Source organism: Urtica dioica, chromosome 9 (assembly GCF_054948205.1).
Source record: "Urtica dioica subsp. dioica isolate 48M chromosome 9, U.dioica_male_clone48M_v1_H2, whole genome shotgun sequence".
Taxonomy (NCBI): domain Eukaryota; kingdom Viridiplantae; phylum Streptophyta; class Magnoliopsida; order Rosales; family Urticaceae; genus Urtica; species Urtica dioica.
This window is the reverse complement of record NC_142764.1, coordinates 25,194,371-25,211,310: the sequence shown is the minus strand read 5'-3', so window position 1 is coordinate 25,211,310 and position 16,940 is coordinate 25,194,371. Positions and strand designations below refer to the sequence as shown.

The 16,940-nt window shown below is 37.5% G+C and overlaps 2 protein-coding genes across 2 annotated transcripts; both read left to right on the top strand.

The window, feature by feature from the left end:
• The first annotated feature begins 1,933 nt into the window (after positions 1-1,933).
• On the top strand, positions 1,934-5,428 carry LOC149386158 (G-type lectin S-receptor-like serine/threonine-protein kinase At1g11410). The gene is made up of 7 exons (XM_089625608.1): positions 1,934-3,385; positions 3,527-3,655; positions 3,727-3,914; positions 3,982-4,192; positions 4,304-4,541; positions 4,613-4,760; positions 4,852-5,428. Exons 1-7 carry the CDS (start codon positions 2,074-2,076, stop codon positions 5,149-5,151), a joined length of 2,526 nt encoding a protein of 841 aa, XP_089481734.1. The 5' UTR covers positions 1,934-2,073; the 3' UTR covers positions 5,152-5,428.
• A 6,528-nt stretch (positions 5,429-11,956) lies between these two features.
• LOC149386157 (G-type lectin S-receptor-like serine/threonine-protein kinase RKS1) lies at positions 11,957-16,374 on the top strand. The gene is made up of 7 exons (XM_089625603.1): positions 11,957-13,374; positions 13,697-13,822; positions 14,839-15,044; positions 15,137-15,347; positions 15,446-15,683; positions 15,774-15,924; positions 15,998-16,374. The coding sequence occupies exons 1-7, from the start codon at positions 12,051-12,053 to the stop codon at positions 16,295-16,297; spliced, it is 2,556 nt and encodes an 851-aa protein (XP_089481729.1). The 5' UTR covers positions 11,957-12,050; the 3' UTR covers positions 16,298-16,374.
• The last annotated feature ends 566 nt before the right edge of the window (positions 16,375-16,940 follow it).

Genomic DNA, 16,940 nt, shown 5'->3' with positions numbered 1-16,940 from the left:
CTGTGCCTCACTTCGCGTGACCACTGGACCATCGGTCACAAAGCAACACCTTATCTCCGACCGAGCCACACTCGCGTGACCACCGGTCACAGAGCCATACCTTCTCTCTGACCGAGCCACACCACGTGAATGTGTATGGTTCCTCTTTCAAGATTATTAACTTAACTCAAATTAATTTGTTTTCATTTTTATTTTTATGGCATGGAGCAAATCGCAGCGCCGGAGGAGAAGGCCATCTTCATGGAACCAAGTTATCCACGACGGAAAATCGGAGCCAGAACATGTCTGTTCAACCAAATTAAATATTGACGTTCAAAAAGATGTTGTAATTCGTAGTAAATAGTTGTAAATAATAGTTAATACATGTATCAAATACGGTGTACTTTTTTTCATTAAAATAACCAACTTAAACGTTTGACATTGCTAAATAGCCAACGTTTGGTAAATCTTAGATAAATAGCCGTAAATAATGACGTGACCTAATATATAGAGGTAACTATTTATCTAAGATTTACGTCTGTAAATACATAAAAATAGTTATTTACCTAAGATCTATAAACGTTGACTATTTAGCAATATCAAACATTTAAACTGGTTATTTTCCTAATATACCTATGTCAAATGACGTTTTTTTTTACTAGATAGTACATGTTCTTAAGCTAGTTTTGATTTTGTAAGAGAAACTTTTTGGATTATTTTGGGGAAAATGTTCGCAGGCTTGACATTTGCAGTCATAACACTTGCCTCTTGTGAAGAATTGTTCAAAAGTTTATGAAAAATGATATTTGATTCGAGAGATTATTAATCTAAAATATTCTACTTGAAAAACGAAGAATATTTATGACCAAATATGTGGTCTTCGACTTGACTTCAAATTACCAATAATATGACCGAAATCGTTTGTGGCCATGTGACACATTTAATATCACTAAAAAAATTTAAATGCTTTCAGTATACGAAAGGGAAGTGTACATTATTATTATTATCCAAGAGGGAATTGTACATTATTTTATTAATACTCAAAACACAACGGAATGATTTTCTTAGAGCTACTTTTTATTTTAGATTATTTCATCTCTCGTTTTGGTTTTTTTGTTAAATCTTTTTAGAAGTCTAATTACTAAATGATTTTATGCTGAAATTTCATCAATAAATCAAGTTTATGATATATCGACATTAAATTTAGAAACCTAATGACATATTTATCTCTAAGCAAAAATGCCTTTTAGCGATACCTTTTCATTTCCTGCTAGGACTAGCCAAATTAAAACATATATTTGTAAAATAATCAAGCATTTGGTATATTTTGATAGACTTCTTATTAACCAATAATTAAAATAAAAAAACTAATCATTATTAAAATAAACTGACTTTATGAATTTCACATTCTCAAAATGTCTCATAAATCGAGGTTAATAAGAACGATTATGTTGATTATAATTTTTTAAAGATATGTATTGGTTAATATCAATTACGAAAATAAAAAGCTAAAATCGAAGTGTAATTTAAACTAATTTCTACATCACTATAATTAATTATTTTTATTTAAAATATTAAACATTGGCTATTTAAGAATTCTAATGTGTTTTAAATAAGTTAATGTCTATAATCCTTCCAATTTTAAACTGGATTCCGTCTGCACTAAGCTTTAATTCCCGAATCTAAGATAGCTACTTAGATGTTTTCAAAACTGAAAACGTATATATTAAAAACTAGCAACGAGACACTTATTTCAAACGGCAGATCTAGTTCGAAAGATCGGCGCTAAAAAGAGGCTCTTAAATTAAACAAAACAAAACAAAACTGGCCTTGCTATTCGATTTTTTATATGCGTGGACAAAGTCGTCGTGTGGAATGCGTGGTCCTGGATGTGGGTCAACGGTTTGAAAGTAGCAACCGATATACAGCAAAACATTATTGAATATGCAACGCCTTTATTTTTTTTCCATTCATTTTCTTTGCCATCGTTTCCATGTATTATTATTATATTTTATACGATCTTGAGACAGAAGAAAAGTCCAAATATCAGTCGTCCACACTCCTTCGAATTTGCCTCGAACACAGTACACCAACATGAACTCTGCAGATATGCTACTGAAATCCTTGTTCGTTCTTCAGATCCTTCTCTTCCGCTGTGCTTTAGCTTCTTCCACTTCTTCATCGAACACCATAGCCGTAAACCATACCCTGAAAGACGACGGTTCAGTGCTGGTCTCCACCGGAGGCAGATACACTCTCGGCTTCTTCAGCCCCGGAAAGTCCACTCTCAGATACGTCGGAATCTGGTTCAGCTTCTCCAACGGCACCGTCGTCTGGGTGGCCAACCGAGACTCCCCGATAAACGACACCTCGGGCGTCCTCTCCCTCTCCGCCGACGGAAACCTCGTCCTCTCCGACGACCGAACTCCCTCCGTCTGGTCAACAAACGTCCCAGCTTCGTCCGCAAAAGTCATCGCGAAATTCTCCGCCGACGGAAACCTCGCCGTGGTCCGCGGCGAGGGAGAGGTGACGTGGCAGAGCTTCGACCACCCGACTCACGTCCTCCTGGCGGGGATGAAGGTGGGGATCGATCTCCGGACGGGGCTGAACCGCGTGGTCACGGCGTGGAAGTCCGCGGACGATCCGGGCTCGAGCGGGGTGTTTCTGAGGATGGACGCGGCGGGGTCGCCGCCGCAGCTGGTTCTTTACAAGAACCGGTCGAAGTGGTGGCGCGCGGGGCACTGGAACGGCCTGCAATGGAGCGGCGTCCCGGCTCTGGGGTCTCTCCCGAGGGTCAACCTCTTCAACATCACGTTCAGAAACGACGCCGCAGAGATCACCGTGGCGTGGAACGTCCTCGACAGCTCGCTGGTGACGTTCGTGGCCGTGAACGCGTCCGGGGACGGGTCCATCAGGCAGAACACGTGGCAGGGAGAGGCTAAGCGGTGGGTCGAGATCTACTCCGCTCCGGGGGACATATGCGACCCTTACGCCGTCTGCGGGCCCAACGGGCGGTGCGACCCTTTCAACGTGACCGGCTACGTGTGCTCGTGCCTGCCCGGCTACGGCCCGCGGGCGCCCCACGACTGGGCGCTCAGGGACGGCTCGGGCGGGTGCGCCCGCCCGAGCGGGGCCCCCTCGATGTGCCGGGCCGGGGAAGGGTTCGCGAGGATCAAGGGCGTCAAGGTGCCGGACGCCGCCACCGCGGTGGTCTCGGCTGCCGTGGGGCCCGCCGAGTGCAGGAGCACGTGCCTCGAGAACTGCAGCTGCTTGGGGTACGGCGTGGCCGACGTCAGGGGCGGCGGGTCCGGCTGTATGATGTGGCACGGGGACGCTCTCATGGACGTCAAGCAGTTTCTGCAGGGCGGTCAGGATTTGTTTGTCCGTGTCGATTCCCTCGAATTAGGTAGTTTTATTTATTTATTTATTTATTTTTAGTATCATGGTTAGTTGAGATTCGCGACATGTTCCGTTTAGGATTAATAGACTCTGATGCCTTGTGAAACGGAAATTTCTGACATGTCGCAACAATTGTGATTTGTGGCAGCCAAGTACAAGGAGAAATCAGAGGGGCTGTCAAGGAAATCGATAGCTGCGATTGTGGGAGTCGCGATCGGTGTTTTCTTGATCAGCATTTGCTCTGTTTTGTACTGTTTGAGGAAAAGGAAGAAGCTAGGTAAAAATGAGATGGACAATGTATATAAGGACTCGTAATATGTTACTTATCCTGGTTTGTATTTTTAACAGAAAGAATGCTCTTGGGACAACCCCAGACACTTCAACATAATGTTTCGGCTAGTTCGGATCGGGCGGGAGATAACGCCGGGGAAAAGTCGGACATATTTTTCTTTGATTTAAGCACTGTCGCTGCGGCTACTGACAATTTCTCTTCTGCGAATAAGCTTGGACAAGGTGGCTTCGGCTCTGTTTACAAGGTAGATAAAACTTGAGAAATATCTTTATTGTTTCTTGACTTCTTTTTAAGCTCAATTTTAATTTCAGGGAGTTCTTGGCGACGGACAAGAACTAGCTGTGAAAAGGCTGTCACAGTTTTCGGGGCAGGGCACAGAAGAATTCAAGAATGAAGTGGTGTTGATAGCGAAACTACAGCACAGGAATCTAGTCAAGCTTCTCGGATGTTGTATCAACAATGAAGAGAAGATGCTAGTTTATGAGTACTTGCCAAACAAGAGCTTGGACCTAGTACTATTTGGTGTGTGTACATTATACATACATAGCTTTTCATTTTTTTCCCATCTACTATTGATCTTCAACATCGAAGGTTTGATGATCGTCCACCCTTTTTCTACGACTCGTGATACAGACAAGAACAAGAAGCTAATGCTGGATTGGCGACACCGATCAGAAATAGTTCTCGGGATCGCTCGAGGGCTTCTCTATCTACACCAAGACTCGAGGCTCAAAATCATCCACAGGGACCTGAAAGCGAGTAATGTCCTGCTCGATGCCACGATGACCCCAAAAATTTCGGATTTTGGGATGGCTAGAATGTTCGGGGACGACCAAATTGAAGCCAACACGAACAAAGTCGTTGGAACATAGTAAGTTAAAACTGTACAAAACAAGTTACTTGCACAACAAGTCTCAGCAGTACTAATCATTTGCATTTCAGTGGTTACATGTCGCCCGAGTATGCAATGGAGGGTTTATACTCGACAAAATCGGATGTTTTTAGCTTCGGGGTACTGATGTTAGAGATCCTCACTGGCAAGAAAAATAGCCATTTCAACGAAGTTTCGTCTCTTAATTTAGTTGGGCAAGTAAGTACAGCTTGGAATATATCAATCATTTCTTTATCTTCTACTCTTTATCCATTTCCTTGCTCTGACTCTGCTCCCTTTCTTTCTTTAGGTGTGGGATCTATGGACAGATAAAAGAGTGATAGAAATCGTTGATGAGACGTTTGATCAATCTGATCATCATCTGATGAACCATGTCCAGCGATGGATCCATATCGGCCTCTTATGCGTCCAAGAGATCGCAGTGGATCGGCCAATCATGTCACAGGTCATTTTCATGCTGGGAAATGAGAGTCTTCTTCCATCTCCGAAGAGACCGGCGTTTATTTTCAAGAACACGGGCAGTGATACCTCAACGTCAAAGGGAGCTTCTGTGAATAACATTACAATAACAGTGATGGAGCCGCGTTGAAAATTGAATCGCGACGACAATCTTCATTTTTGCAGCAGTTGAGGTTTTTCTTTCTTCAAAATTTCGAACGTACAACGGAGAATAGCTAATTGTGAACTAAGAACTTATCTCTCAAGCTGAGTAAAAAAAAACAAAACGGCTAATGATTGTTTAACCTTTTTTTTTTGGTAAATTAGATTAAAAGTGAATTGTGTAATATATGTTTGAGTTAAATACAACTTCTATACAGAATATTGTAACTCGTAACTTAGCTTAGGGAAAATAGTAAAATAAATCTCATGGGTTACTGTGATAATATTTTTTTTTTTTTTTTTTTTGTCGTTTCTAATTTGAATATAATAACATGGATGAACCGAATGTAATTAAAAAATAAATAAATATTTATAAGTGTTAATATCACTTAATATTAGAAAGAAGTTGTATGAAATAGCTAAATATATTTCTCCTCAATTAAAATTATAGTGAAATTATTTAAATATTAAATAACTAGTGCGTCTTGTTTTAGTTTGTGGTATTTTCTTAATTTTTAAATAAATCGACAATAATTTTAACATAAGGATCGGTTAAATAGACTATAGATTATATGCCTATCTCCACTAACATTATTAATATTTAAAAAAAATTATAAAATCATTAATATCTCATATATTACTTTAAATTATTATAATAATATTTCCTAATGGAAAGTGAGAATGAGAGTTTTCTTAAGCTCAATTGATGAAAGACTATGGTAAAGTGTGCTAGCAAAGTGGTGACCCTCCCATGTGGTTGAAAATGATGAAATAAGAAGCCTAAGAAGGACGGAACTACGAAAGAAATTAAATTGTCCACAATATATATTTTAAACCTTTAAATGTTATTTATAGTATTGTTTCTCCTTCTTAATTTGTTCTTATTTTAATTTGTGATTCCGTTTACTACACATGGGAAAAAAAAAAGAGTAGAACTTTCTAATGAAAGAAACTCTACTACTGCTTTTGATAATCTTGAATAAATACTAATGCTAAGCTATGTGATATCCGTTCTTATTTATTAGGAAACCTTACTCAGATGTTAGGATTGTCCAAAACATTCTTCTTTCTTCGCCTGACAGGTTTCACACAAAGGTGACTATACAATCGAAGAATGCAAAAAGTTAGAAGAAATAATTGTTGGTGAACTGATTGGATGTCTGACCACGTATGAGATTAAAACTTAAGATTCCCAAAATGAGTTATAAATGGATTGCTCTCAAAGCTGAAGAATCAGCTGAACATGAACATGAAGATGGCAGTGAAGAAGCCAGATGGCTGTACACATAATTTCAGAAGTTTCAACCATGAATGCAAATGAACAGAAAATGGCATTCCATACCATGAATGTGAGGGCTATGGTCATATTACAATAATCGTTGTGCAAATAACGAAGGCAAAAGCCAGAGGATTGTGTGCATGGAGTAGTGATGAAGAATTTGAAAAGTAAGAAGAAGAAGACCAAAATGGTCTAAATTCAACCACCACTTGAATTGATGAGACTAAAGAAGTCAAAACATCTCTTCAAAATCGTATGAAGAAATTTTCTCCAAATGGGAGAAAAACTTCTCTCAATTATGCTCTATTATAGATGATATTTTATCTCTCAAGGCTAATAACAACTACGTGTTTATAAAACTAGAAGAGGTACTCAAACATATGACTACAAACAAGCTGACGGAGATTGAAGGATATCTTCAAGAAGGCTAGAAAAGCATAAAAAGGCTTAACAAAGGATCCAAGAAATTTGATGACATTCCAAGTATTGGAAAAGATAAAGAAAACGAAGAAGTATTGGGATACTAGGTAATGTACATGTCTCAACAGCCATCTACACTATTATGCAATCTCATCTTCCATGGTGATGTCGGGTACGTGACACATTCCTATATGTCATCACTATGGTAAATCTAGACATACACACTGTCTTATTTTACTTAAAGTTGTCACCATGACTGCATGAAACTAAAGTTGTCTCGTCCAGGGCCAGCTTAACATATTCGCGGAAGCCTAAAAGCGAATTTTCAGAATAGTATATTTTAACAGAAAAAAAAAATTGAAGCACAACCAGTTTAAATTTCGTATTTGATGATAGTAATAATTATATGATAAAAAAAACAAAAAAAATAGCTATATAAGCCACCTAAACCGTATGAATTGTGAATTAGTCAACCTTTAATAAATACTCCGTAAATAACCTCTGTGCATACGTGGCAGCTTATTAACTGCTTAATTTTTACATTTTTGCCCTTATTAATTTCGGCCACCTGTTGTTTATTAGGCAGTTTTTTTTGAAAAAAATTTGAATCAAATATGAAACCGATTAGGAAGTTTCAATTTGAATAACCAGCGATATTCAAAAATTTAACCGCTTGCTTAATATGAATTAGTTTCTATTTTCGGAAATTAGCAGTAAATTGAGTTCCCGAATATTTTCCCATTTATTAGCAATCTGTTATTTATTTTCAAAATATTTATTGATACCTTTTGAAATTCAAATTGAATTCCTTTTCAGCGTTCTTCCTAAAATTCCTTCAAATTTGTTTTACGACTTATTTACTATAATTTTACTATAAAGTATCCTGAATAGGGGGAGTATATGTTGAGCATTCTTGTTAATTGCTATAATTTCCTGATTTACATCTACCCAGGCATAACGATTGCAAGATGTTATGTTCTGTAAATAATAGATTTACTGAGCATAATGTCATATTTCAACCAACAAAAATTACACCATTCCTACATACAGGTTAATCTATGCATCCAAAAAAATTTCTACACGCTCGTGTCGGCCGATCTTTGACGGGGTGTGGAATCGGCACCTTGTTTGGTATCTTTTTTGGCAGAGTAGGATCAACTTCGGGCTTGTCAAAGGCCTGTCCATTCACAATTTATTAACAGTTAATAACTGGAAAAAAATTTCAAGACCAACAATTTTTCAGAATTACAAACCCATACCGAAACAAAATTTATAAACCCATTTCAATCTTTCACTCGAAACCCATTTTCACACCTTTAAACGACAACCATTTCTATTTTCTATTTTGTCCCCAAACAATCTGATGCAGCGGAAGTTAGAGAAATAAGTGACAACTTCGATCGTTGATTCAGCGCACGAATGCCCAACCAAAGTTCCTCCAAGTGTTGTTCATTCGTCGGGCGAAAACCCAAAACTCGGGCAAAAAAATTCGATTCCAAAATAGGGAAAACGAAGATTGGATTTCTGGAAATATTTCTTAATCAAAGTCTGCCTTACAAAGTCTGAAACGTAGCCTTTAAATACACAACAAAAGAAACCCAACAGTTGGGGAAAACCAAAAGACAACAACCGAAAATTAAACACGAAATTAAACACATAATTAACACAAAACATTAAACGCGAATTAAGTGCAGTAAATGGCATTTTTAGGAGCCGACAACAGATTCGAAAAGCATTCCATGTAGATAACGTCCGTAGCTTCGAAATGAATGGCGCCAATAGCAAAACTGACGCTCGAGTCAACCGGTGCGCCCCCTCAAAGTCGCGCGTGCTTGGATCGTTTCTCAAATCGTTCCAGAAACGTCAAAGCGTGTTCGATGTGGGGTTGGACTGCATCACAATCGTAACCCAAAACTGTAATCCACTTCCCGAAATAAAGCAAATGGTTTTTCGATGAAAAACAATCTCAGAACAACCAAAATTCTTAAAAATTGTTGTCGCATGTAAGTAAATCGTCCATGCATACCTTCTTCTAAGCCGTCTGGTTTGAACTCGGTCTTAGATATTCAAACGCCGGTCAGATTTTTCCTTTGATTTCGAATCGTCGCTTAGGGTTTGTCTCCAGTTTTTTTTTTTTTTTTTTTTTTTTTGTAGAGATTCGGGTTACGTGTGATGGTTTATTTTTGGTGTAAATGAATATCCCTCGATATCCGCGCGAGCATTTAAGGCCGAAATTTGATTTCTTTTTTTAATTGATGGGCTAATAATATCGGGCGGGAAACGGCTGGGATATAAATGTCTTTTCGTCTATTGTAAATAAGTGGCTCTGGCTACTTACAGCATATTAACGAAAGGTGGGCAATTTTAGAAAACCACTATAGCGCTATGGCTATATAGCTTAATAACCCTAAAAAAATAATATAAATTTTTAACAATTTTTTGTTCTCACACGTCTATGTTTTTTTTTTTTTAATGAAAGGTTGATGTACTCTATAAATATTTTTCGTTCATAATTTTTTTTTACTTAATACTCTTTAGAATTCTTATGTGCAATAAAAATATTACAATGAAAATAATTAATGATTAAAATTGGGCTCGTACATGATGAACTTTTCTTTTGCTATGTGTATCGAAATTACCTTTTATATTGGTGTGCGTTAAGCAGGTCAAATTCTTGGTATAAAAAAATAGGCCTATTTATTTATTGATGGGTCTAAAGTCATGGTTTTATTTGGGGATTATTCTCTAAACTATGAACTCTAATATTTTTGGACCAAATTCTAATATGTCAAAATTAATTCAAAAGTATGACTTCTTTATATTTCTTGGTACAAAACTATCTTAAATGAAATATCATTTCTCTTTCATATTTCATCTGTCTAGTTTATTTACATGATTGTCAATAATCTACTTGATTTATTGACATTGTCGACATTACGATTTTTTTTTAAAACCTAAAAAATCTGAAGAAAAAAAAAAAATATTCAAGCAAACTAAACAAAAATCAACAACTACACATCCGAAATCAACCTCGTTTCGAGCCTCTCTCCATTTGTCGGCGATGGTTTAGATTTATTTGTCATGACATTAACTTTAAGGTTTGAGTTTTGGTGTTTTTTTGTCATTTTGGGTGGAGAAGAAGAAGAAGAAAAAGAAATCATGATGGAGAAGAAAATGAATTGACGTGGAGGCAGAGAGAGAAAGAGATTTATGTCCATATCAACGTGTTTCGGATGTACCTAATAACTTTGGAAATCTGGAAAAAAAAAATGGTTTTAAGAATCTGGAAATTCGTTTGAAGATTTATTGACATTTTGTCTTTTTATTGACATCAATGTCAATAAATCTTCAAACGATTATGAGAAATTCTTTGAAGATTTATTGACATCGATGTCAATAAATTTTCTGGATGACAATAAATCTTCAAAGAATTTGATCTGCTGAAGATTTATTGACATGCATAAATTCTATTGACAACGACAATAAATCTTCAAACAATTTTCCAGAATCATTTGAAGATTTATTGAAATTCATGTCAATAAAAAGACAAAATGTCAATAAATCTTCAAACGAATTTTCAAAATTTTCAAACCAATGTTTGTTTTTCTTTCAAATTTTCAAAATTTCCATTTTTTTTTTTCTTTTTAAGTTCACCTACCAAACGAAAAATGATATCTAACTTTGCTTTTGTGACCATTAAGTAAAATAATAAAATTAACTTAAAAAAGATATTTCATTAAGGGTATTTTTGTACCAACATATATATGGAAGTCATAATTTTGGATTAATTTTGACTTATTGGATTTTGGTCCTAAAGTATTGAGAATGTCATAGTTTAGGAATAATCCATTTTATTTGCCTAAGGGAGGAGTTGGGCCTGGTCTCATCTAACAACAATATATAGTGGATGCTTAATTAAGTTATTTTGCTTCATCGCCCAAAATTATATCCGACTTATCCTAAGTCTAACCTAATTTCAAGAGATTGATTAGAATTCAACCGATCATGCACATATAGTAGTCTACAGTGGCGGAGCCACATGGAGACTAGAGGGCCAATACCTCAGAACTTTTGAAAATTACAAATTTTATCTTAAAATTTTCATATATTTTTAATCTAAATTTATATGATTTTTTTTTTCAAATTTGGCCTTTCTTTTTTTTTTTTTCAAATTTGCCCCTCCTAATTTCAATTTCTGGCTCCGGCTAATGGTAGTCCACTAAATTTTCTTATTTGACCACAATCAAATTAAAAACAAAAACAGAACAAAAAACAAAATCACACTTCGTACATCAATGCCACACAACCTTACTAAATGTCACTTACAATATAAAAAATATTAGATATATATATATATATAAAAAAAAAAAAAAACAGATATATACGTGATCCTAGCTAGTGAATCGTATGATGGTAGTATTTCAAAGATACTCTTCGAGAGAGCCTAAATCAATTTATGACGTTCGATAAAAAAAAAAAATCAATTTATGACGGGTGTCTAAAGCAATTACTGAGAATGACGTCGCTTTGTTAGTATCTGTGGTGCTACCAAGTACCAAGTTGTAGCATGTTTGATGAGGGAAAAAAAAATAATTAAAGGAAAAGCAAGTTGTAGGATGTGTCAACCCGTCAATGTGCAACCATGAGTTTTTTTTGCATGGGAAATAAAATAATGCAACCATGTTGTAGAATGCGTCAACCTGTGACGGCTTAGAATTAAATTCAATTACGTCAAAAAAAAAAAAAAATACACTACAAGTCAAGGTCGACCTCTTCACAATTCCAACTGTTGCAAGATAATATGAATTAATGTAAGTCATAAGTTACATCTCTCGCTGTTAACTTGTGAAGTTATATTGAAGAATTAGTTATACTTCATCAATCAAACTTATCTATGGTTTCCTTAATAAGTTAAATGTATTTTTTCTTTCTAGTCAATAGTTTTACCGGTTCTTATATAAACACTACACTCTAATGCTATCCAGTCTAGTAATTCAAATATATATTATTGTCTAGATGAATAGCCAAATAATTTTCAAGGTGAATAAAAGTACAATCCAAATTGCAAAGTTTGTTGGTAATTTTTAATGCATATTTATATCCTCACCTGCCTCTAGGATACACTTGCAATCTCACAATAATAAATCTTCATTTTTCATTATTACAACCACAAGCATATCATTAATTATATGATGAATTACAGTTACAGCTGTGTCGCGGTAGTAGCTGCGTTTGTGTTGCTGATCATTCCACGACTGTGTTCCAGCTCTTCTCTGAGCGCCATAATTCCGGGGCACCCCTTGAAAGACGGCGACGTTTTGCTCTCTCCGGGGAAGACCTTCGCGCTCGGCTTCTTCAGCCCCGCCAGAAACTCTTCCCGCCGATATGTCGGAATGTGGTACAACACCGTCCCCGGCCAAACCGTCATCTGGGTCGCCAACAGAGACTCCCCCATCAACGGCACCTCCGGAGTCTTGGCCGTCGGCTCCGGCGGAGGACTCATCCTCTCCGCCGCGAACCGGAGCTCTCCGGTCTGGTCGGCGAACGTCTCGTCCGTTCCAGCAAAACAAAACGTCTCCGTCGCCCGGCTCTCAGACATTGGAAACTTCGCGCTGTTCGACGAGGACGGCGAGAGCATCGCGTGGCAGAGCTTCGACCACCCGACCGACACGTGGGTCCCGTTCATGACGCTGGGGCCGAACCGGAAAAAAGGCCTGACTCGTTACATATCGTCGTGGAAGTCCCCGGATGATCCGGCCACGGGAAACATCACGCTGGGGATCGATACCGAGGGCAAGCCACAGCTGTTTCTCCGGCGGGGCCGGACTCCGCTGTGGCGCGGCGGTTCATGGACGGGGCTACGGTGGACCGGCGTCCCGGGGATGACCCGGTTCATCTTCAACGTCACCTACGTCGAGAACCGAGACGAGGTCTCTCTCACTGACTTGATACAAGACACGTCGATCCTGTCGAGGATGGTCGTGGACGGGACGGGTCGGACGTACCGCACGATGTGGCACGCCGAGATCGGACGGTGGACCGAGTTCTGGACCTTTCCGAAGGACTCTTGCGACCCTTACGGGCTTTGCGGGCCCTACGGGTACTGCGATCCGGCGGTGGCGGACGTGGGCGGGTGCGTGTGCATGCCCGGGTTCGAGCCGCGGGCCCCGCGGGAGTGGCTCCTCAGAGAGGGCTCGGGCGGGTGCGTCAGGAAGAGGGCTTTCGGGTGCCACGGTAACAGCAGCGGGGCTGGGGACGGGTTTGCCAAGCTGGCGATGGCGAAGCTGCCTGACACGTCAGAGGCGCGGGTGACCGGGATGGGGTCGGTCCCACTGATGCTGGAAGACTGCGAGAGGGAATGCCTGAAGAACTGCTCGTGCACGGCGTACGCCACCGCGAACGAGAGCGTGGGTGGGACCGGCTGTGTGATGTGGTACGGCGATCTCATGGACACGCGCCTTTTCTCCACTGCCGGCCAAGATCTTTATGTCCGGGTCGACTCCGTCACTTTAGGTTATTTGTCGCCTCGAACTTTTGAAAGTCAAGTAAATCTATTTACACAGAGTAAATTTCTAGTAAATATATGTAAATAATGTTGGTTACGTCATATTTTTTACTATTTACGAACATTTATGACTATTTACAAAAAAATTACAAAACGTTGGTCAGAATACAAATGTTTATGTTTTTGTGGTTTATATTGCTAAATATTTGTTGTTTTTATTGTACATGTTAAATTTTATGCTTCGGAAGAATGAAAAGACCGAATATAATAGTATTATAACTCATTATTCTTGACTTTGACTTTGTTTTTTTTGTTTTCCTGAATTTAAAGGTGAATATGCTAAAAAAGCGAAGAGTTCAGGGAACATTATGTTAAAGCTGGCGATTGGGCTAAGTTCGGGCGTGGTGTTATTTTTGCTGTTCTTTGCGGTTTGGTTGGCTAAGAAGATGAAAAAAGGTACGGAATTCGAACTTGGATTTGTACACTATTGTGATCTACGAATTTATCTTTGCTTCAACGTTCGTTCGTAGTACAAAACTTACTTGCAGCTCTTACTAGAAGCTTTTGTTTTTTCTTGAGAGAGAGAGAGAGAGAGAGAGAGAGAGAGAGAGAGAGATCCGTACGACAGGATGGCATTTTAAGCAATATTAATATAAAAACTAGGTTGACTCGTTCCTACCGTAGATATGGAAGTTTAATACGCGGTAGTACACATAACTATACATTCCGTTTTAGTGACAAAAAGTTATGCTCTTCATTTAATAACAAAATTCTTATCTTTTAGTACATAAAATTAGAAAAAAAAAATAGTCAATATAAACGTTTGATTTTATTAAATAGTCAACGTTTAATAAATTTTAAATAAATAGCCGTAAATAATGACGTGTTGAGGTGTTTATTTATCTAAGATTTACCAAACATTTGCTATTTAGTAATATCAAACGTTTAAATTAACTATTTTTCTAATGGACCCTTTTTAGTAATAGTGATTCAGAACTTCATTTTTCTTTTGATAAATTGTTTGTAAATACTTTGTTACCTAAAGTTTACTATAAGATGACATTAACTTGAGGATATAAAGCTAAATTACGATATATATATATATATATATATATATATATATATATATATATGAGACAAATAAAATAGAAAATGACCTTAGTATGTTGACAAGCCTTTATTTTCATTTTATTAATAATGTCAAAGCATACTTCTTTGTTAACAATTTCATGACACAATTCCCCATCAACCTAAGATGGCTTTGACTGTGACTTATAAAGTGAATATTATGTCATTGGATTAACACACCTAGCTATATGCATATTATATGTAATTTTCTGACTCTTTGTATAAAGTATAAACTAACCTAAGGCACGTAACCTAAAATTGGAATAATATAGTTGGGCAGTCAGATGTTTGAGCAAATCATCTATCACAACATTCAAATTCTTTATAATGTTTCCACATGGCAGTGAGAGAGGAGAAGAAAAGATTTTATTCTGTCGAAGCCAATACAACACTAGCTTTCTCTGAAGACTTTGCTGGTAAAAAAGAGATTGGTGAAGGTAGAACAAAATCAGAGCTTCCTTTCTTTACTTTGAACGCCGTAGTCTTGGCCACCGACAATTTCTCACCTCAGAACAAACTCGGTGAAGGTGGATTTGGCTCCGTTTACAAGGTATTTTTTACATTGATTGATATAAATGCGGACAAAGAAAAACTGTTTTTGGTAGCAAACGAGTTTTGAGTTGTGAATCTTATGATTTTCAGGGCACGGTTTCCGATGGTAGGGAAATAGCTGTGAAGAGGCTGTCAAAGTATTCAGGTCAAGGAACTGAAGAGTTTAAGAACGAAGTGATGCTAATTGCAAACCTTCAACACCGGAATCTTGTAAGGATTCTTGGTTGCTGTGTTCAAGGAGAAGAGAAGATGCTCATCTATGAGTACTTGCCAAACAAAAGTTTGGACATGTTCATTTTTGGTATGTCTATTACAGTCTTACGGGAAAAAAAAAAAGGCTACAATTTGGTTTTGGAGAAATTTCACCTTGAAAGTCGACTATTATTTTTGTCGGTTCAGATGATACGAAAAGAAGAATGCTAGATTGGAAAAAGCAATTCGACATAATATGTGGAGTTGCCCGAGGGCTGTTGTATCTTCATCAAGACTCGCGATTAAGAATCATACACAGAGATCTCAAAGCCAGCAACGTCCTTCTCGATGGTGATATGAACCCAAAAATTTCTGATTTCGGTTTGGCTAGAAGATTTGGTGGAGACCAAAACGAAGCAAATACGAATCGAGTAGTTGGAACATAGTAATTAACCTCCTCTCTATAAAAATCAGCCACGAAGAAGCGTTAAAATTAAAATTCAAGACATCGTAATAACATGCATTATCTTCGCAGTGGTTACATGTCACCAGAGTATGCAATGGAAGGACGGTTTTCAACAAAATCCGATGTGTACAGCTTTGGTGTCTTGCTGCTAGAAATTATCACTGGCAAAAAGAACACCAGTCACTTCATCGAAAATCCCGACTCAAATTTGGTTGGATGCGTAAGTTTTATAAAGGAACAAACATATATAATTTTTCTTCTTGACCAATGCCTAAACCCATTGATCTATGTAGGTATGGAAATTGTGGAAACAAGAAGATGCGCTGGAACTAGTGGACTCACCCATGGATGGGGCGATTGCTAGAGAAGCACTGAAGTGTATTCAAATCGGGTTGTTGTGCGTGCAAGAATATGCGAATGACCGACCTTCCATGTCGACGGTGGTCTTCATGTTGGGAAACGACGCTGTTGTGCCGACCCCGAAACAACCTGCATTCATGTTCAAACGAAGCTGTCCAGCTGGACATGTATGGACAACCGACGGAGACGATTCCATAAATGATGTCACATGCACTGGTGTTGTGCCTCGTTGAAGTTATTTACTGATTTATTTTTCTTTGCTTGTATGCTATTATGAGGTTAAAACTGTATTATAGCTTCTATTTCTTTCTATCGCGTGCATTAAAATTCCTAGTAATATGTACACAAAACTCTCTATCCTATATATATATATATATATATATATATATATATATATATATATATATATATATATATATATATATATATGTGGGAACATTTTTCAAAAAAAAAAATTGTTCCAATATGAAAATGTATAATTTAAATTACTTAACTCCGAGAAAATGGATTTCAAGTTAAAAAAATTATTATATTATTGCATTTTAAGTGCTTTTAATGATTAGTTGAATTCATCTAAGTTCTTAACAATGTACACGGATATCAAAGACTTTTTATATACTAGTGACTAATCGCATGCAAAAATTATCCGCATCTAAATGTCTCTTTTGTTGTAGTGTTACGTGATTATAGTTAGTTAAAAAATGAATTACTTGACAGTAGTGGCTCGCCCTATATTGCTATATTACAATAAACTCATTGGATTCTAGCATGTTTTGTTTTTACTGTTTTTTTTCATGTATACGTTTACACACGTAATATATAAGTGATAATATGGGATATTTAAGCACAAATTATAAAGAAATCCATTGAATTTTC